The sequence below is a fragment of the Podarcis pityusensis genome (assembly GCF_964106645.2).
Source record: "Podarcis pityusensis genome assembly, chromosome: 10".
NCBI classification, from domain to species: Eukaryota; Metazoa; Chordata; class Lepidosauria; order Squamata; family Lacertidae; genus Podarcis; species Podarcis pityusensis.
In genome coordinates, this window is record NC_138035.1 from 16,608,221 (window position 1) to 16,629,909 (window position 21,689).

Genomic DNA, 21,689 nt, shown 5'->3' on the forward strand with positions numbered 1-21,689 from the left:
ACTTGCCACCAATTCCTTCCATATTAGAGAAGATACCAAGACTGACAATAGTATTCCTCGCTAAAAAGCTGTCATGATAGCTGAACAGGTCTGTGCCATGGGTGCTGTACCATCTATGGCTTAAAGTGGACCTGGAAACAAGCAGATATCCAGTAGCATTCCTCTGAGCTGATCAGTAAACCATCAGCATAAGAACCTACCAGGCCTAGGGATCCACCTAACCCTGTATTTCTATAACAGGGATGGGGGCATGTGGCCTTCCAAATGTTGTTGGACTACAACTCCCATCATCTCAGACCATTAGCTGCACTGGCTGGGGATGATGGGAGATGGAGTCCAGCAACATCTGGATGGCCACAGGTTCTCCATACCAGAGTCTCTCAAGGATCTCTGAAAGGACCAAGTATGCCACCATGCACCCATGATTGAAGGGGCTTTGCTGCACCACAAGTGCGAGTGACGTGGACACACCATGTGATGTGTTGATGTCATGTGCATATATCACATGGCATGCTGATGTTTTGTGTACTGGCCATAGGGCATGGTGCACAGACTGTGGGATTAAGGTGAGCTTGCCACATGGCATGTGTGCATGGCCGCTGTGGATTTTTTGGGGGCCCGTTCTTGAATTTTTTGAGGGACCTTGCCTCCTCCCCCCAGATGGTGCCTATGGGAAGGATGCATTAATCCATTGTCTCCCAACATGGATGCCAACAATGTGCAGCTTCTAAGGATTGGGCCTGGGATCTTCTGCATGCAAAGCTGATGCTCTCTCACTGAACCTCCTTTGAACTAAGATATGCATAGTAGATGCATGCTCACTTACATGTGAAAACATTGGTGGCAGCATTGGAATGTAGATCCAAACATGCCCACTCCCATTGATGACTCTCCTCAACCAGCTCCTGTGTGAATAGTTTCATTCTTAGGTGCCTCAAAGTTCCTCATTGTTTTGGCTGCAACTGACTAACACGTTTCCCTCTCTGGAAATTCTATATTCTGTTTGCTGGTCACATTGGGATATGACAACATGTTAGCAAATGGCAAATTTGCCCGATTGTTCTTCTGGACTCATCAATGGCCCAGTCTGCCTTCCATTTTCTACAAGAAGAATTGCCCGGTCCTCATAGTTGTGTTTCCATTTGATACCTAAATCATTTTATCTAACAAACAACGGGCAGTCACTGAAAATCTATATCCCCAGCACGACCATATGCTTTACCACTTAGTAAATGGATGGTGACAAGTTTGTTTCAGTTTCAGAACCCCTGTAGTTCTTCTGGAGGTTACAATGGATAATGTGATGTAGTACTTAATTTTTATTCTCCAAATAGCCAAACTGATAACAGTACTCTAAGTGTTTAAATACATAAGACCTGCCTATGATACATCAGGCCAAATATTTATCTAATCCCGCACTCTTAACAGTCTTACTGGGGAAATCACAACATGGAAGCAGCCATGCCCTATTGCCATCTTCCAGCATCTCGTACTCAGCCTCTTGATTCAGAGGTTAGATTGAGCAAAAACAGAAAAGCTGGTTCACTTCAGATGTTGTTGAACTACAGCTCCCATCAGCCCCAGCCATAGCTGTCAACCTTCCATTTTTTGCGGGAATTTCCCTTATTCCAGCGCCGTTTCCTGCTGCTTCCCGCTGCTATCCCGGATTGTTAGATATCCCGTAGACCGTCCCCGGGACAGGTGAGGTTGCTGATCTCTTATTTTCGAGGCTGCTGATCCCTTATTTTCAAATCTGAACGTTGACAGCTATGGCCCCAGTCAGAAGTTCCAATGGTGAGAGATAAAGACAGATGTAGTCTGACAGCACCCAGTGGGCACTAGCATTAAGTTCTTGTGGCAAATAACCATTAACACATGCAATATCTGTGAATTCATCTAATCCTTTTCAACGTCTCAGGCGGAGGTCAGTCCTAGACTTGCTACGCTAGGGGTTGAAACTGGGACCTTCTGTTGTTCTCTACCAGTGTTAGGACAAACAGGGCACTGCCCCATCAACCTCAAACTGCCTGCTTGTCTGCCTTCTTGCAATCAGTCCAGAAGGTAGCACTCACTGTCAGCTTCCTCCTCCTTCATATCATTTTTGCCCCTGCAGAACTTCATAAGGAGGAAGAATTAGTTGGCTCTGGCCATCTTGCTGTTCTTCCTACCCCAAGGGGCACCACCAACATAGCTATGCCCTTCCAAATATATCTAACTGTTTAACTGATATGTCCTCCATTGTCCACCCACCTGCAAACACCCCCGCTGAAATTCCATCTAACAAAATGCTCCCCTTCTTTTCAATAGATGAGAAGCTCCAAATGAGTTCACCAAAGACCTTGAGAAGAGTAGAACAATTATCGGAATGTACATTGGTTTTACTATGAGTCAATTTGACACATACACAAATGGCAACAATATCATAAAAATCACTGGGGCCTCATTTCTCTCCTTTCCTCTTAAAGCAGTTGGGTCCCCCCCCCCCATTGAAAATAACATCTTCATCCTATCCATTTTTGAATATATGGTATCATATTTTGCCTTACCCATTCAATGCTGGATAAAATGTGGGCATGCACATATTCCTGAGACAAGAGCTCTGACTGAAAGCTATAAAATGAAACAATCTCTTTCAGGGTTGTTGTTTTATTCTTTCTCTCCCACCCACCCCTCTTTTTTTTTTTTCGAAAAAGGAAAATTGCATAAATAATACATTTGGCCCTTGCAATACCAAACAGGCACAATAGCTACTTTACAGCTTTCATCAAAAGAAGACCATCTTTTTTCATTTACATTATGAAACTGGTAATACAATATCATCAGCTCTGATTGGCTGAATCATCTTGTTGGCATGTTCCTGCTCTCCAGATAATGCAGCCGGGTCCTTGTGTCAATGGAATGTATGACTGGGGGAACATATAAGGGAAATTTGTCATTGGCTCATGAAGTAGCCTTTTTAAAAGTGGGGAGGAAAGGGATGGCGGGTTGGGGGAGAGAGAAAGCAATAATGAAGATTTATTGAGAAATGTGTGAGAACAAGCAAAAATTCCCCAGTGGGGGGAAGAAAGGGGGAGTAAAGCAACTGCCCGTGATGTTGTTTCCTTTGAATCTAGGGTATATTTCGCTGTTTGGCATCTGGGCTTATATTCATCATGTTTTATTATGATAGCCAGACACAAGGAGATGTCAACACACAGCATTTGGGGGTATGGTCTAGCAGTTAGACCAAGGGTAGTGAAAAATGCTTTCTTCTCTCTCTCCCCCCCCCCCACCTTGCAGAACCCCTGCATGACCTTGAAGAAATGATTTCCTCTAGGTAAGCTAGCCTGAAAATCCGACAGATGTGTCGTGGAGGAACATGTCACTTAGAAGCCATAAAGCACACTGAGGTCTCGGAGAAGACTTGCCTTGCAGTGACTGTTTTGCAAAATATAGAGGCCAATCACCCTGATGCCTTGCCTTGCTGCTGGCAGAAGCACCATTTAAGATCAAGAGGAATGCCATGGTGCATTTCCCTATGTGTGATTATTCCTCATGAGCACTGAGGAGAAGGTTCAGTGCCAAGGTGTCCTCAAGCCTGCAGCTAGCCCTGCTTCTGCAGCTAGAGATGAATGGATGGGACACTGCCCTGCCAACCTCCATCTTCTCTCAGCTAGTCCCACCACCATCTTACAAGAAGTCCAGAGGGTGGCACTGCCTGTCAACTTCCTCCTCCTTGGTCTCAGTGTTGCTCTTGTAGAACACAACAGAGAAGAAGGGAGGATTAGAATTATTGTATTTTTCGCTCCATAAGATGCACCTGACCATAAGACACGCCTAGTTTTTAGAGGAGGAAAGGGGGAAAGCCCCGTTTTGGGGGGTATCAGCTCACAGACATGTCAGACATGTGCTTTTTATGTAGAAGATCTCAGGTTCAACCCCTGATATCTCTAGCTAAAAGGCTCCAGCAGCAGCAAATGATGGGAAAGATTTCAACTTGAGAACTTGGAGAACTGCTGCCATTTACTCTGGTAAACCATACTGGGATCCATGAACAAATATTCTACTTAGTGTAAGGTAGCTTCCTCCGTCTTTCCCATCACTTTAGGCCTTTCTGCATACAAACCGCACAGCTTCCCAGGTAGTATGACAGGATCGTAGAGTTGGAAGGAACTGCAACTAGTCCCTTCATCTAGTTCAACTCCCTGCAATGCAGGAATATGCACCCCTATGGGGATCAAACCCATGACCTTGGCATTATCAACCCCATGTTCTAACCAACTGAGCTAAGAGTATTCTCCTTAGTTATGAAAGAGCAGGGTTCAAATGCAATTTTAAAAATATTCCTATTTAACAATGCAGACATGTCTCACATGCTCACTTCTGTCAGGATCTACTTTTGTGGATCTTTCGACAAGATTTTCTATGGGATTTCCCACTTCTCAGAGGTGAACATCAGGGAATTCTTCCTCCTCCTCCTCCTTCATGTTCATAAAATAATATTGTGATCATAAAATAAAGTCGTCGGAAGCAGTGTTAGAAAGTGGAGAGGCATTCACATAAATGCATGCTTTGCAGCCGGTGAAAGAAATGTTCTGCCATTAAACTGAATTGTGCTTCAGTTACTTTATTCAACTAGAACCTTTGAAAATAAGGAAATGTATCTGGTTTTCCTATCTGATCAAAAAACACCAACGTTATTCTTTTAATGAATTTCCCCCCCTTTCCCCCCACACCCAAAGCAGCTTGTTACAATGAATCTTCTGTTTTAACAAATGCGCTTCGCCAGTTTTGCAAAATATCTGCTACTGAGGGTGCATAAGGAAAATAATGATTGGCCAGAATCCGGCATAGAGTTAAACTATTCTTAAAACTGGGTCTCCACAACTGAGGCCAAACCAAGATGAATACAGTGGATGCTCAGGTTGCGAACGCGATCCATTCGCAACCTGCAGCGTTCACAACCTGCAGTGTTCACAACCCGCAGCGCCACGTCTGCGCATATGTGGGTCGCGATTTGGTGCTTCTGCGCATGCGCAAAGCACAATTTAGCACTTCTGTGCATGTGCAAGTGCTGAAACCTGGAAGTAACCTCTTCTGGTACTTCCGGGTTTCGACGTGTCCGTAACCTGAAAACGCGTGACCTGAAGCGTCTGTAACCCCAGGTATGACTGTACAACCATCTAGTCAAGCTGAAATCTCCCCCCACCCTTCTCTCTCTGTCTCTGTCTCTCTCTGTCTCTCTGTCTCTCTCTCTCTCTCTCTCTCTCTCTCTCTCTCTCTCTCACACACACACACACACACACTTGACCAACCCATTTGCAGGTAGCAAAATGGGGGGGGGGGGGGAGGAATTTCAGCTGATTTTTCAAGACTGTGGAATTTAGAGGTAAGGGATAAATTTCATTAGGAAACTTCCTTGTGAGTTTCCTTCCCTGTACCATTAGATTTGCCATTTGGAAGGTTAAACCCCTTCCTTCCCTGCCCACCACCCTATCATCAACCAAATTCAAGCCAAAGATTTTCTAAGGGGAACTTTCTGCTCTGCATTTTCAGCCCATCATCCAGGTATGGTGGCCCACTGATGTCTCAATATATCTCCTAATTTTACTGCCTCTCTGACTGCAAATTGAGAGTATATCAGAGCTGGCCAAAGATTTTTTTCCCCTGCTTGAGATAAAGGGCAATATACAGTGGTACCTCGGGTTACAGATGCTTCAGGTTACAGACTCCGCTAACCCAGAAATAGTACCTCGGGTTAAGAACTTTGCTTCAGGATGAGAACAGCCCAGCGGCAGCAGGAGGCCCCATTAGCTAAAGTGGTGCTTCAGGTTAAGAACAGTTTCAGGTTAAGAACAGACCTCCGGAACAAATTAAGTTTGTAACCCGAGGTACCACAGTACCGGTCTATTTGGCTTCTGTACATGGAATGGAGAGGGGTGCCATCTTGTCTTAGTTCAGCACTCAAGAATATAAGAGCCTGCTGGATAACACCAATAGCCCATCAAGTCCTGCATCATGTTCTCTCACAGCAGCCAACCAGATGCCTGTGGGAAACCTATTCAGAAGCATTACTATCTTTGACTATGGAAGCAAAGCGCAGCCATCACAGCTAGTAGCCCTCTCCTCCTTGGATTTGTCTAATCCCTTTTTAAAGCCATCTAAACTGGCAGCCACCACTGTTTCCCTCGGAAGCAAATTCCATAGTTTAACTATGGAACATAGTTAACATCTTGTTTCTCTGTCCTGAATCTTCTAGTAGTAAGCTTCCTGGATGTCCACAAGTTTAATGATGGAATATCATCCTCTACCAAACCTGAGGAAACAGATTCCTGGGTTGCTCCTGGAGAGTCTGCGTGACAACAAAATGAGAATGAAGTTACTGACACAGGCAATGCACATAATTTAACCAAACCTCATTTCCCTGTCTTCCCAAACCAACTAGGTCAGTTTCCTTAGACATGCAAAGCTCTGGACTGTCTCACACTGGGCCAGCCCAAGATATTTTGCTACCTGAAGCAAAGGACAAGATGGCACCCCTCTCCATTCCATGTACAAAAGCCAACTAGACCAATACATTGGTACCTTGGGTTACGAACTTAATTCGTTCTGGAGGTCCGTTCTTAACCTGAAACTATTCTTAAACTGAGATACCACTTTAGCTAATGGGGCCTCCCGCTGCCACCACACAATTTCTGTTCTCATCCTGAAGCAAAGTACTTAACCCAAGGTACTATTTCTGGGTTAGTGGAGTCTGTAACCTGAAGCGTCTGTAACCTGAGGTACCACTGTAATTAAATCGTACTGCAGTATAGGCAATTAACTGGATGGTGCCCACCATTGCTCTTCTCCGTCACAGCAGGTTAGCTATGGGGGTACAGGACAGGCCATGTGGCACACAGAAGATGTCCAAGGGGCTCAGGAAAATAGGGGGATCTGCTTCCATTGTCTCCCAGCATTTGCCACCTGAGGTGATTGCCTCTGTCTAATGATAAGGCTGGCCCACAACACACAAAATTATAGACCTGTGAAGTTTACAGCTAACAGGAGACTCCAGTCACCTGCTTTTTTATATAAGTACATTTTTCAGTGTAGTACCTTGGCAGCATTGTGGTTTACCAAGAAGCATACCTCATTTAGCTCTTATTTTTAAGCCAACTGTATTTGAAAACTATGTTAGTATCTGGCAAATGCAGGGAGACTTCAGGAAAATATTAAAATCACTATGGGAGTGACAGGAAAAAATGGAGTGAGACAGATTCCTCTGGTCTGATCCTTTATGATTCTTTGCTGGTTATTGCGTATATAAATTTCAATCCCCTTGAACAAGTGGAGGAGGGGAGTCAGAGAGAAGCGCATGATTATCATATCACTCAAAGCAGCACAACTTTTAAAAAATCAGCTCCAATATAAATTCACTCTATATAAAATGACTTTTAATATTCTTTTTCTTAACATAAGTATTAAATTTTATATGATTAAAAATTTATTTACTTGCTCTTTTCCCTTAATTTGGATTTTTATTTGCTATTATTGCCGGTCCCATCTGATCTCGGCAAAAGGAAAAAATGGAAACCTCTCTTGCTGCACATTATAACACGAAAGGATGTTAAGACAAGAGCATGCCATTAACTGTGACACACTGTTAGGCTTTGAAAGTCAACTCTTTAAAAACTAAATTAAAAGTGACCTTCTCAACAGGGTGGGCATGGCCCATCATGCAACTCTGCGGCAAAAGGGGAGCCCACGTTTCAATGGCTAGATTAGTAATTCTGTCAGAGAAGGCATGTGTAGGACAAAGCATCAAGTCCCGGTGTGTGGCCTTCACATTTAAGACCTGTGTTCAAGGTCCAGTTCTCCATGAGGACGTAAACCTATGACTGGGCTGCTCCAGTTCACACTGCAAGAGGGGTTCAGTTTCTTCCTTGATGGGGGGAGGCTCTGCACATAGAAGGGCTGTAGCTCAGTGGTAGAGCATTTGCTTAGCATGCAGAAGGTCTCAGGTTCAATCCCCAGTCGTATAATTGGAACAGACCCCTGTCGATCATCTAGTAGTCCCATCCCCTGCCCTACAAGAATATGCAGCTGTCCTGTGCGGGGATCGAACCCGCAACCTTGGCATAACCAGCACCACACTCTAACCAACTGAGCTATCCAGGCTATCCCCCATGGCATCTCCAAGTAAGGTTAGGAATGCATCCAGTCTGAAACCATGGAGAGATGCTGTCAGTCAACGTAGACACTTTGTGAACTAGGTGGGCCAATGGACTGACTAGGCATAAATAAGCTTCCTAAGTACAGAGTACACACACACACACACACACACACACCAGAAATAACATTGTGTACAGCCCTTCTGCGCTTCACACAGACAGCAGAAGCCTGCCAATTATTTGTTCTCAGACAGCAGGGAAAAACATACTTCTTTTCCCCAAGTCATAAAACCAGGGGGAACGTTAAAAATTTATGTTTATCAAATAAAACACACAGCCTCCTCATTGTTCTGAAATCCTGGAGAGCAGCTGCCAGTCAGTGCAGAGAATACTGAACTAGATGGACGAATGTCCTGACTCAGTTTAAGGGGAGTTCCTATGTTCCTACACAGGGAAAGATTTGTTAAAGTTAGGAAAAATAAGGAGAAAATTGACAGGAAGGAAGAAACTGTGATGGGATGAAAGCATAGGGCAATTTCAGGAGGTGCCAGGGGGCCACAGAAAATTGGGTTGGAGGCAGCACTCCCAATTTCCCACCTGTGCTTTAAAATGTCCAGATCCGGATTCAGGCCTGGTAGTAGATGAGTCACGGCCATGGGAACCAACAGCTTTTCATTGCACTCTCAGGATTCTTGTGTGAAGCCTATGGCTTTACGCTTTCAAAAGAAATCAGCCCTCATGATTGAGGAGATAAATTTTAATGTGCCGTGCCAAGAATTTCCAAGGTGGGTTTCACCGGTGGCAATCTAATGATGCACTGCACACAGTTACCTGAGGAGTCACTGACATTATCATATCCTTCAAAATAGACGGCTCTGTGGATCTACATTTTCCTACCTGAGCAGTTAGGAAGCCTCTGAAAGAGGAACAAGTAGGCCTATCAGAGATAATACCTGTGTAAGATGGCTCAAAAAAAACGAAGATCATGGCCACTGGTCCCATCACCTCCTGGCAAATAGAAGGGGAAGAAATTGAGGCAATGAGAGATTTTACTTTCTTGGGCTCCATGATCACTGCAGATGGTGACAGCAGCCACAAAATTAAAAGACACCTGCTTCTTGGGAGAAAAGCAATGATAAACCTAGACAGCATCTTAAAAAGCAGAGACATCACCTTGCCAACAAAGGTCCGTATAGTAAAAGCTATGGTTTTCCCAGTAGTGATGTATGGAAGTGAGAGCTGGACCATAAAGAAGGTTGATCACCGAAGAATTGATGCTTTTGAATTATGGTGCTGGAGGAGACTCTTGAGAGTCCCATGGACTGCAAGAAGATCAAACCTATCCATTCTTAAGGAAATCAGCCCTGAGTGCTCACTGGAAGGACAGATCCTGAAGCTGAGACTCCAATACTTTGGCCACCTCATGAGAAGAGAAGACTCCCTGGAAAAGACCCTGATGTTGGGAAAGATGGAGGGCACAAGGAGAAGGGGACGACAGAGGACCAGATGGTTGGACAGTGTTCTCGAAGCTACCAGCATGAGTTTGCCCAAACTGCGGGAGGCAGTGGAAGACAGGAGTGCCTGGAGTGCTCTGGTCCATGGGGTCACGAAGAGTCGGATACAACTAAACGACTAAACAACAACAACAAGATGGCTCAGGCTACAATGATATCCCTTGGGAATTTTTTTTTTTTTCAACTGAACAAAAATTACCAGAGATGATTTCTACGATTCTAGTTGCCTGGCATTTCTCTGGCCTCCACAGTCCAACGGGGGAAGCCCCTTTGGCTACTTTCTGAGCAGCAAGGGAGGTCCCTGGACCAAGCTTGCTGCCCAAGTAGAAGATCCTGCCCATTCACCCAATTGGTGAATTGCGAGTGGGCATGGGAGCAGCCCACTCAGCGGCATATAAGGAAAGCCCACTACAGCCACTTCTTTGTCAGATCTCCCTCCCTCCCAAATTTGCTGACACATTTTACTCTGTTGGACCTTGCTATGGCCCACAATGGCATCCCCCAAGAAGGGCCATTTGGAGCATAAAAAGATGCTTTATTTCAGGTCAGACTATTTGTCCATATAGCTCATCTAGTCGGACACTGGGGCCTAAAAGAGGCATTAGTGTGGCCCCTACTGAACAGAACCTCCCTGTTGGTCTCAGATGTCATATGGCAACTACTGTCCCATTGCAAATATCCCCTTCTTCGGCAAAGTCCTCAAGAGGGTGGTGGCTGGACACCTTCCGTTCCTGAAGGCTATGGATTATCTAGACCAGGGTTTCCCAAACTTGGGTCTCCAGCTGTTTTTGGACTATAGTCCAACCATCCCTAGCTAGCAGGACCAGCGGTCAGGGATGATGGGAACCGCAGTCCAAAAACTTCTGGAGATCAATGTTTGGGAAACCCTAATCTAGACCCGTTCTAGTTTGGTTTCAGTCTAGGGTTTGGTCACACTGGTGGATTATCTTCTCCAGGAAAAACACAGATGGAGTCTTACCTTGTTGGTTTTCTTGGCTTTTTCAGTGGCTTTTGGTGCCATCAGCCATGGTAAACTATCAAGTAGATTCTGCAGGATGAGAAATGGAGATATGTTGTTACAGTGGTTCCACTCCTATCTGCAAGGGTAGTTCTAGAACGTGGCAGTGAGGGACATCTGATCTGTTCCATACCATTTGTGTTGTGAAATACCAAACGGTTCCATCTTGTTCCCTGTCCTATTTAACATCTACAGGAAGTCACTGGGTGATGGCAGCAGTCAGTATGTTGTTGACATTCAACTCTACTTCCCTCTTTCATCTGGGTCCAGAAAGTCTGTCCAGATGCTAGGCCATTGTCTGGATGCTGTACTGGATGGATGAAGGCCAGTATAACAGATTCAGTCTCAACAAGACAGGGGCCCTGTGAATAGGTGGCTCTCATGTTGAGGAGTTAAGCAGACAACTTGTAAGGCAGGAATCTCATGAAGGAGCAAGTCCTGAATCGAGCTTTGTTGCTGGAAGCTCATGTTGCCTCGGTGGCTCAGAGTACCTTTAGCCAACTTTGGTTGGTCTACCAGAGATTGCCAATTTCTGGACAGTGATAGCCTGACCACATTAATCCACCCCCTGGTAATCTCCCAAATGTGCTGTGCTCTACATGAAGGTACCCTTGAAGACAACATGGAAGCTACAGCCACTACAGAATGTGGTGGCCAAGCTGCTAAGGGGAGCAACACAGAGAGCCAAACGACATTAGATTTAAAAGAATTGCATTGACTGCCAAGAAGCTCTGGGTCCAATTTCAAGGTGTTAGTGATGACTTAAGGAACCCTGAATTACTTGGGGCCTGGATAACTGAAGGGGCATCTCTCTATACACTGTTCTGCCCAAACATTATCAATAACATGTTGCTTTTATTCAGATTGTATGTATATTTTAATACTTATTTATTTCATTTATATGCCTCCTTTTTCTCCAAGGAGCTCAAGGTGGTCACATGGTTCTCTCACTCCCCATTTTATCCTCAGAACAACCATTTTAGCTCAGCTGGTAGAGAATGAGACTCTTAATCTCAGGGTTGTGGGTTCGAGCCCCACATTGGGCAAAAGATTCCTGCATTGCAGGGGGTTGGACTAGATGACCCTCATGGTCCCTTCCAGCTCTATGATTCTATTTTATGTTCTATGTGTGTTAGGTTAGGCTGGTCACCCAGTGAGCTTCATGGCTGAGTGAGTATTCCCTTGTTGCCCAGGTCATACACCAAAATACTAACTTTTACACCACAGTGATTTTCTATGTTTTGACATTTAGTGTTGCAATTTTGTTTGGTAAACTGCTTCAGGATCCTTGGATAGGAGGCTGTCTCTAAACCACCACAACAGCAACAACGTTGATTTCAGTTAAAAGGCTGGCTTATGTAAGTGTGTCCATGTACCCACTGCTTGTAAAATAGGGAAATTTCCCCCCATCTCATTCATCTGAAACTTGACCAGTAGTAGCAGAAGGCCTGGGGGAAAAAATTATGCCAGCTGGATGGAAAACACAGATATTACTAGCAGCAGAAGAGTCTGCCATTGGAAGCAATGGGAAATTAAAATTAATGGAAAGAATCAAAACCAGTGGGAATAAGGATGTGATTTCAACAAATGAATAACAAAATGAAAGGCATTTTAACAACAAAAGCAAATAGAGTAGAATAGAATAAATAAATAAAATTCTGGCAGACTGCTGGCACTTGCACCACTCCTTCCATAGGAGTTTGATAGCCAGGGTTATACGAGAACTAAAAGGATGTTATTGTGCTACTCATAAGGTTAGGCTCTTTGGCCATCCCCGCTGTAAAAAAATGTGCAGCAATACAATGTACCTACTGAGTATTCCATTTCCCGGACTTTATTTGCTGAAATAGAAGAACGAGAGGAATCTGAACAACAGTAAATATCACATCCGAGGCATTAGAGAGTGGAAGAAAAGATTGACAACGTTAGCTCGACTGCTCCATCCTCCCCCTGCCAAAGCACAATTTAGTCTGTAGATAGATAGACTGAACTTCCGTAATAGAACTCCTATCTGCGGTAACTATCTAAGCATTTATACTTCACACATCACGGGTAGCTATCAGAGCAGTTGTGACTTCTGGAGCTAAAGGAAAATGCCTTGGGCCTGGAATTTGCAGCTGGAAGGAAAGAGAATAAAGAAGAAATAAAGAGAGAAATCAGATTCCGGGGTAGGAAAGAAGGGATTGCATGTGCTGTGTGTCTTCTCAGTGTATTTCAAGTGTCCCATGGGATGTCCAGTTTGGGTGTTGTGTGGCGCCTTCATTTATGTGTGCGTCTGTGTTTTGGGTGTCTGTGCTGATTCTGTATGTGGTTGATAGGAAGTGTTATGGTTATGGTTTATTTGGGTAGCCGAAGCCATTCAAAAAGCAAAATACATAAAAAACAAAACCAAGTGCAATACACTGTTAAAATAATTATTAAAACAAGGCATTCTGTGGAATAAAAATTTTCTGTGCTAAAGAATTGGACTTCTCATCCCCACATACTTATCACTTTAAAATTGCCGACATAAAGGCAATGCGTCGCCCTCACATGCACAGACTCTCTCTTCACATAGAATTTGGTGTTTGTGTCCTTCAACGGAATGCATAGACCTGAATCACAAAGCTTTGGTGAAAAAAGGAGACTCAGCACCCAATCAGATTCTGAAATCAACCAGCTCCCCTTGAGAAACTGTGTACTCCCAGGTGTTGATGGTGGAAGATCACGCACATAAAATTCAAGATGTTAAGGAAATTTCCCTGCCGTAATTGAATGTCTTTGTTTCAGTATGGTCTGAATGAACGTAACTGGGTGTAGAAACATTGGTCACAATTCACTCAAATTAAAATTACACTCACAGACCAGCTTTAAATGTGTTTACTCAGAAGTAAGCCTTATTTTCAGGGGGACTAAAAAAAAAATCACAAATGGATGTGGTAAGGTTGAGAACTGAATTTAAGACTGGAAAAGTGGGAAACAGAGAGAAACTAAAATGGAGAGATTCGCCTCTCCCTACTCTCAGGTTATCCTAGCTCTGCAGGAATCAAAGAGTTGTTGCAAATGGTGTAAAGATCTACACAATACCTCCCATCGTAGTATCTTGCCCTCTTGCCCTGGTACAGCTCCCTGCATTTTTAAAAGTGCACTAACTGGGAGCATGAAAAACTCTTGTGCAAACATGCCCTTGATATAACGACACAAATCCAAATTCAGAATGCAGCCCTTATGCTTTTTAAAGCAGACATATTTCACTGATTAGAATATATAGCCCCATTGTCATTACCTGTTTTAATTAAACTGTACAGTCTGAAACTTACATGGTGACAAATCATGCTAATTACGCATGCCAGAGTTACCTCCTGAGACTGGTCCATATGTTAGACTCTGCCGTTTATTGTTTAATTGACAGGGGCACTGAGGAAAGTTAGAAGCCTCATGTTTTCTACGGGATCACACTGCTAACTACGGAAACCTTGGTGCGGTTAAATGGAGGAGTGGGTCTTTTTGTTTGTTTCTTTCAGAAGCACTAGATATGAGAAGTCCCTTGGTGCACCCATTCCAGTGGCAAACACTTCACTGAGAGTTTGCTGAGAGAATTAGAAGGTTGGTTGCAGTAGGAATAGCTGGGGGGTGGGTCCACATTTTAAATCGGGAGAGGGGGAGCCTTAGGGCTGGGGGCCAAGTCTGCTCTTTTGCACTGTTCACAGGCCACACCACTCACCTGCTCTACTTCATCCCATCCCTGGGTGTTTTTGCATGGCTGGAGTGTGTCCTTCAACTCTGATAATGCCTCTCGCTCGCTTGGACGGAGGAGAGAGAGAGGTGTGTGAGCATATGCATAAATTAGCCCACTGTACAAAGGTAAAACTCATACCCTCCAACATTTCTCCAATGAAAATAGGGACATCCTATTTTCATCATCATCATCAGAGCTGCACTCTGGGCAGCTTCCAACATATATAAAAACACAACAAAACATGAAACTTTAAAAACTCCCCTATACAAGGCTGCCTTCAGATGTCTTCTAAAGGTTTTCTTCTCTTGGGGGTCAAATAACTCCATACCTTTCAACAATTCTCCAGTGAAAATAGGGACATCCTCAGGAAAAGCGGATCATTCTGGGATCAACTCAGAAACCGGGATGGCTTCTGTAAATCCGGGACTGTCCCTGGAAAATAGGGACACTTGGAGGATCTGAAAACTTGCATCCATTGCTCTGTCTTCTTTCACCTCTGGCCCCTCCCATTAATGGGATGTGGCCCCCGGAAGGTTTCCCAGATGGGAATGTGGCCATTGGTCTGAAAAAGGTCCCCACCCCAGGGCTCATGCATGGGCATCTAAAGGTGTTGGCCAGGCAGCCTGCTAAGTTTTGGGGATGGGGTGAGGAGCAGGGCCCCCACTCCCTAGTAGTCTGGTAATGCCCCTTTTATTTGAGTAATCTAGAGGGTGCAGATAGAGGACCTAAAGCGTTCCACTTATGCGGAGAATTATGCTTTTAAGTGGATGTATTTCCAAGAGGGATTTCAGTTTTATCGCCAAAGTGTTGCGTCGAGCATGCTTTTAATCAGCGCTCTCTTATCTGCAGACCACTGCATGTTGTCCTTTCCCAAACCCAGGCTCTTCTCCCTCCCCACCAGGCACCCGCCCCATGCATCCTTCCCCCAGAGATTAATGTGCCCTCAGTGGGTTACAAATTTCAATAAATAAACACTCTACTTAGAATTATGAAAATGCAGGCAGCAGCGTGGGATTTCTAGCAGAATATCTACTTTATGAATCAGCACAGGCTTTTTCTCCCCCGCAGTTACATGTATATTAATAATAAAAAATAAGAGGCAAACAAACACCTCGGAACACCACTGAAGGGAAATAATTTTCGTAAGATTTTTAAGTTGTGGAATCAGATTAGAAAGGTGCGGAGCCGAGGAAAAGGGGACATACATCAACGGGAGGAGAAATAGCCTCGCAACAGGGCTGTTAAAATGTGGAGCATAAAACAAGGAAGCTGCATTACACCCAGGCAGAATATCGGTCCATTTAGCTTGATGTGGTCTGCACTGACTGGCAGCATCTCTCCAGTATTTCAGGCAGTGGTCTGTCTCAGCTTTACCTGGGCATGCCGGGGACTGAACCTGAGACCTTTTGCATGCAAGGCAGGTGGCTCTTCCACTGAGCTAGGTAAAGGTAAAGGGACCCCTGACCATTAGGTCCAGTCGTGGCCGACTCTGGGGTTGCAGCCCTCATCTTGCTTTATTGGCCAAGGGAGCCGGCGTACAGCTTCTGGGTCATGTGGCCAGCATGACTAAGCCGCTTCTGGTGAACCAGAGCAGCACACGGAAACACCATTTACCTTCCCGTTGGAGCGGTATCTATTTATCTACTTGCACTTTTTGGCATGCTTTTGAACTGCTAGGTTGGCAGGAGCAGGGACCGAGCAATGGGAGCTCACCCCACCGCGGGGATTCGAACCGCCAACCTTCTGTTCGGCAAGCAATACGGCTTTGTCAGTAAACCATGAGACTCTGAATCTCGGGGATGTGGGTTCAAACCCTTCGTTGGGCAACAGATTCCTGCACTGCAGGGGTTGGACGCTTGTGGTCCCTTCCAACTCTACAATTTCATGATTCTAATCTATTTTTTGCACCCAGCCCATCTGGCTGGGTTCCCCTAGCCACTCTCCAACACAATATACAGAAACACTACCACCACCACAACCACCACAACACAGAACACCAGACATTAAAAGCATAACAATACAGGGTTGCCTTCAGGTTCCTAAAGAAAGTCATACATTTATTTATCTCTTTGACATCTTCTTTAGTAGATAAGTACAGCATAGAAGGAACCAGTTCTGACTTAGAAAGTGGAAGGGTTTTGTTTCTTGCAGAGCAACATGATGTTCTATTTTATACTCCACTCACCTGCTGCCACCATGTTGATCTGTCAGCCCTGGGTGAGAAAGCCTCAGGGACAATTAAACATCTTTAATGGTGAAGTAAGGGAAATCGGAGTCTGTGGCTCAGTGGCAGAGCCAGTGGCACGGGGTGAGTTGCCAGCACCCAGGGCCGTGTAGGAGGGAGGGAAACAGATAAAGTATGCATGCAAATTAAACTGCCTAATGGCGTCCACGTCACACACGAGATCACGGCCACAGAAATAAGAAAATAAGGGTCATTACATTGTCCGGAGAGGTCACTTCCTGGTTCGCATGGAGAAGCCATTTTAAATAGATCCCAATGACGGAAGCACACAGCTGTATTGAGGCAGCATGGGGTGTTGAAATTTTGCACCCCTAACGATTTTGTGTCCAGGGCCACGGACCCTGTGGCCCACCACACTACGCCACTGGGCAGAGCATGTAGCAGCTTGCAGGTTCAATGTTCCACCTCTCCACTCAGGTGGGATCTGAGACTCTCTAGCAGCAGGACTGATCTGCATCCAAGTAACTGGAATTCACAGGATAGTCAGTGTAGACCAGGGGTGAGGAACCTCAAGACCAGGAGCTAAATGTGACCTTCCAAGCATTTCTTTATGCCCCTTGGAACTCTGCCCAGGCCCACAGCCTCCATGCCCATACACCTGACTGACCCTGGACTCTCCTCTAATGGTTTTACCTGTGTCCTTGAATTGAGATACTAAATTTTGCTTGCCTGGATGGCCACATCCACTTTTGCATACATCCACTGGTATGAGGTCCATGAGCAGAAGAAGAATCCTGCTGGATCAGGACAATGGCCCATCTAGTCCAGCATCCTGTTTTCACAGTTGGCCAACCAGGGGAAATCTGCAAGCAGGACTTTAGCACAACAGCACTTTCCCTCCCTGTGGTTTTTGGCAAGTCGGAAAGCACTGGCCATCACAATTACAGGTAATGCAAGATTTTTAAAATCCACGCACTGACTGGGCTATTAACAACCAGACTGTTCACTTTCTCAAAACTGGCTTCTACAGCCACTGTCCAAATCAAATGGGAAGCTCCTTGTAATAATTGATGCATAATGTTGGACTCCAAATCCCATCATTCCTAACTGTTGGCCATGCTGGTTAGGGTTGATGGGATTTGGAATCAAACATTAACTGGAAGTCCAGAGTCACTGTCCCTGGAGTAAACAATGAGATTAACAAGCAGAGGTTGGTGCAGAATGACAATGAGCCTGACCGCACAGCACAGAATCATTATTGCACCCAGAATTTTATTTCAAATAATGTTACTGCCCCATATCAATCAGTTGGGGAGGTGCCATTTTGATTTTCTGCTTCTGCAGCAAAATATTTTCAGCCAGCCGTGCATATTTTGGTGTGTTTTTGTTGGGTTTTTATAAAGATCATTTCACAATCGATCGTCATGTTAACAATTTGCCAATAATAATACAAAATAAAGCACCCCCTTAACTGAAATTTCACAGGAACGTGGAATTGAATGAAACTGCCAAATAAATCCCCATCTTTGTTCAAACACAACACAAAACACAATGGATCCTTGAAAATCCATGGCTCCATTTGCCAAAAACTGGGTCTCATGGAACTACTAGGTTTTCCTGCCAAGGCACAGTCCTAGCTGTTGGAAAGGCTTAGTGGAACAATTTCAGCTAGAACCACATGCTTCATAGCCCTTTTTACTACAGGTAAGAGAGCTCTGAAAGCCTGGTCTGGCAAGCCAGATCATGAGCCTAAGGAGAGCCCAATTAAAATCAACAGATTATCTTTGATACGCCAGAAAAAGGGAACGTGCACTTAAAATGGAACTCAGCAGTTAACATGAAAGGCAATTTATTCACTAAACATAATTACCAAAGAAAGAGTAACTCTCGACCAAAGGGGGTGGGGAATCAACCTGTTGAGTATACAATGTGGTCACAACAATCACAAGACACTTCCCCCAGCAATTCTTCTTCCTGTCTGTCTGGCCATCCTGTAAGTAAAAGAATTTGACTCCATCACACTGTGTCACCAGGCCAATATGAATGGAACACTAGGCACAGTAAGAAGATCAGGAGCAGATCAGAGATTTATGGCGTTCTACATCTCCTCCCTTTCATCACAGTTAAGCGATACACCAATGCCAACCAGAGTTCCCTCTTAACCAGAATTAACACTAGTCCCTCTAAATAGGTTGGACACAGCTCACCAATGCAAGGCAGTTGATTCAAGGCTCTATAAATCTTTCTTTTTGATGCATGCATGGCACTGCATAAAATGGGAGTGGGAGGCGTAGGAGCCATCTCCTGGTGGCCTGATCCTGGGGTCCAACAAGACTCTGAGAAGGACTCAAAGGTCTAGGGAACATTCCCCATGGCAGAGTCTTCAGTAGCTTCTCCTGTGCTCCTCTAGCTGGAGAACACAGCCATGCCACCATCCTTGGACTCAGGGGACAAATCCCCAACAACCCTTGAATCTATTAGTATTCACAGAAGTCAAAGGATACAGAAGCAGGCAAGGACCCTTAAAAAAAACAAAAAACTGGCTTACTTCATGGAGTTGAGACTCAATGCAGAAAAGGGTTTGTGTGCCTCTGTAAGGCCTCAGATGATTCTCTGTCCTGGTGAGGCAAGCAGGACTCAACCACCAGGGCCCACTGGGTGCTGCCCAGGGTCCTGAATTCTACTTAGAAAGACCTTGCTTTTGTGCTTGCCCTGAAGACACTAGACTTGCCCACTTCTTCTGTAAGCTGTAAATCTCAACAGAAGAGGAAGCCCCCAGCACTCACTACCTGAAACAGCCACCTCACTCTCCCAAATGATCCATTATAGTTCAGCAGTTGGCTTGCAGAGGCTAGACTTTACTGCTCACCTTTGCGTGCACACACACACACACACACACACACACACACTGTTTAAAATTGTGTTGGTTTGGTTTGCTTCTGCTGTCTTTCATTATTTCAGTTATCTGCTTTGGAACTGCACAAGGAAAGATGGAATATAAGTATTGTGATGAGTAATTAAGTTGCATAGGCCAGTTCTGGATGAAAGGAATCATTGCAGAGAATAGGCTCTTGGAGAGGGGGAGAGGCCAATCTGGTTGCCATTTCTCTGTGGAAAAAAAACCTTCTTTTGAACTATTCAGAGAAGAGAAGAATAGCGCACTGCCGAACGCAAATTTGCTCAACAGGGCTCGCTTCCAAGGCAAGACGGATAAGATGAACCCTATTATTCTGATTTCGAGAGAGCATGTAGGTGTGGCGGGGGTGTGGTGTCATTACCCCCAATTGCTTTGTTTGCTTGAGACTCAAAATTATCATTTATCCCAAAGAACAAGAAACATCTCCTTTGATTCCCCGTAAGCATGTGAGAGAGGAGTAGCGATTGCGAATGCATGTGAAAAGGCCATTTAGAAAATTGGTAGTGTTTTAAAGTTTAGTTGTTCACTGTAATTTCTCAGAGCCATGTTTTTCATGAGCTCTCTTAACTCTCCCCCTTCAGGATAAGTTTGTTCAATTCATTAGGAATAGCTTTCAGCTGTTCAGTAAACTGTTATTGTCTGTATTTCTTTGCAGTAAGAGGTCACTCGCTGCTGCCATTATAAGCCCCACCACTCCTTTCTTCAGCTGTTTGTTGTAACTTGGCAGTTTCTAAATGAGAGCTGAAACTTGTTGTGTGTGGGTTTTCTGCCCAGATGCACTTGGTGTGTGCCAGCGTACACGCATTAACAACACAGACATGTTGCTGTTTAAAACATGACTATTCTGCTTTTCTAAGGTCTGCAGACAGCTCACCAAAAATGCGTGCCAAAGGAAATTAGAAACAGGAGAAACAATGACAGAGAAGTCCTCTGAAAAGTCTGCAAAACTCTGGTTCAGACAATCACATGCAAAAAAAAATGTGGTTTACGCTCTTGCGAATGAGTCATGGTGTACCTGAGAATTGCATGACATGCCGCCCCCCCTCCTACCCTCTTTTGCATTTAATGAAGAATGAAAGCTTTCAGTTTAAGAACAAACCATGGTTCCTTGTAGCATCCAAATTTTATGATTCTAAACTTCTACAGCAACAGAGGATCTGAAACCACAGCTTGATTCTAGTTTGTTGTAACAAACTTTGGATGGTAGTCAACTAAGTAGACACAATGAAAGTAATGAACATGACTAAGTTAGGTCCATTATTTCCATGGGTCTACTCTGAGTAAAACTGAGATTGATTCCTCCATCCCTAGTTCTATGTCCAAACTGTGTGACTTCCCCACGAACATTACTCTCTCCCAACAAGTTTCTGCATTGATCTGCAATTTAAGGTGGGGAATCTATATGAAAATTTGCACTTACTGTGTACTTTAAAGCCTATTACCTGAAAATGAAGAGGCAAGAAGTGCATCAGAACATTCAGGAAGCATGGAAAACAATGGGTAAGTAAGTCTGGAAGGTACAAATCATGTCTCTTCTACTGGAATTTAACAAATTCTTCAACCACCCCCAGTAAGAACAAGCCACAGTTCTCTGAGTTCAGATGCACTGCAGAACTGTGGCTGGTTCTTAGTGTCAAAGTTACGTCTGCAATCCTATGCACACTTTCTGATGAAGAGGTTCCATTGAGTTCAGTGGGGTCTGCTCTGAAGTACACAATTACAGGCATAAGATTATATATATACATATACACACTGCACATTTCTTTTAATTTTTTGTTCCCCTCTTCATCCAAAGAGCTGAGGCATATACAATTCTTCTCCTATTGTGCTTAGAAACTTCCCACCAGTACAAACAAATTACACCAGGGGTAAGGAATCACTTTCAATCCAAGGGCCACATTCCATCACAAGGAACTTTCTGGGGGCCACAGGCTAGTGGCAGGTGAGACCAGAGGCCAAAGTGGACAGAGCAACAGGTGCAACTCTTACCTTTCTACAGTAGACTACATCCCAGCCACTTAAAAGTCAGGGGTTGCTGAACACCAACACCCTTCCCTCCTTCACTCAGGTGAGCAAGAGACATGATTACGGTTCAAGGACACATTCCAGTCTGGCAAAGGCACTTGAGGAGAGCACAGAGCAGCACTGGAGATGGGGTGGGGGTGGGGGCTTAGGGAGAGTCCCAATGGCCAAATAAAGATACCT

General features: G+C 44.6%; 1 protein-coding gene across 10 annotated transcripts in view; it reads right to left on the minus strand.

Annotated features, from left to right (window-relative positions):
• The window catches only part of LOC308486471 (uncharacterized protein), a 91,457-nt gene that overhangs the window by 58,432 nt on the left and 11,336 nt on the right, over window positions 1–21,689 (minus strand). For 8 of the 10 annotated variants that reach the window (XR_013991056.1, XR_013991057.1, XR_013991058.1 and 5 more), the window contains exon 2: window positions 10,626–10,694. Coding sequence is in view for 2 of the 10 variants with exons in the window: in XM_081023357.1 (XP_080879483.1) it covers window positions 10,626–10,694 (69 nt within the window). In the remaining 8 variants the exon portion in view is untranslated. Of the gene's footprint in view, window positions 1–2,250; window positions 2,339–5,936; window positions 6,332–10,625; window positions 10,695–21,689 lie in introns of those variants that run through there. The other 2 variants (XR_013991061.1, XR_013991063.1) reach the window with 2 other exon arrangements.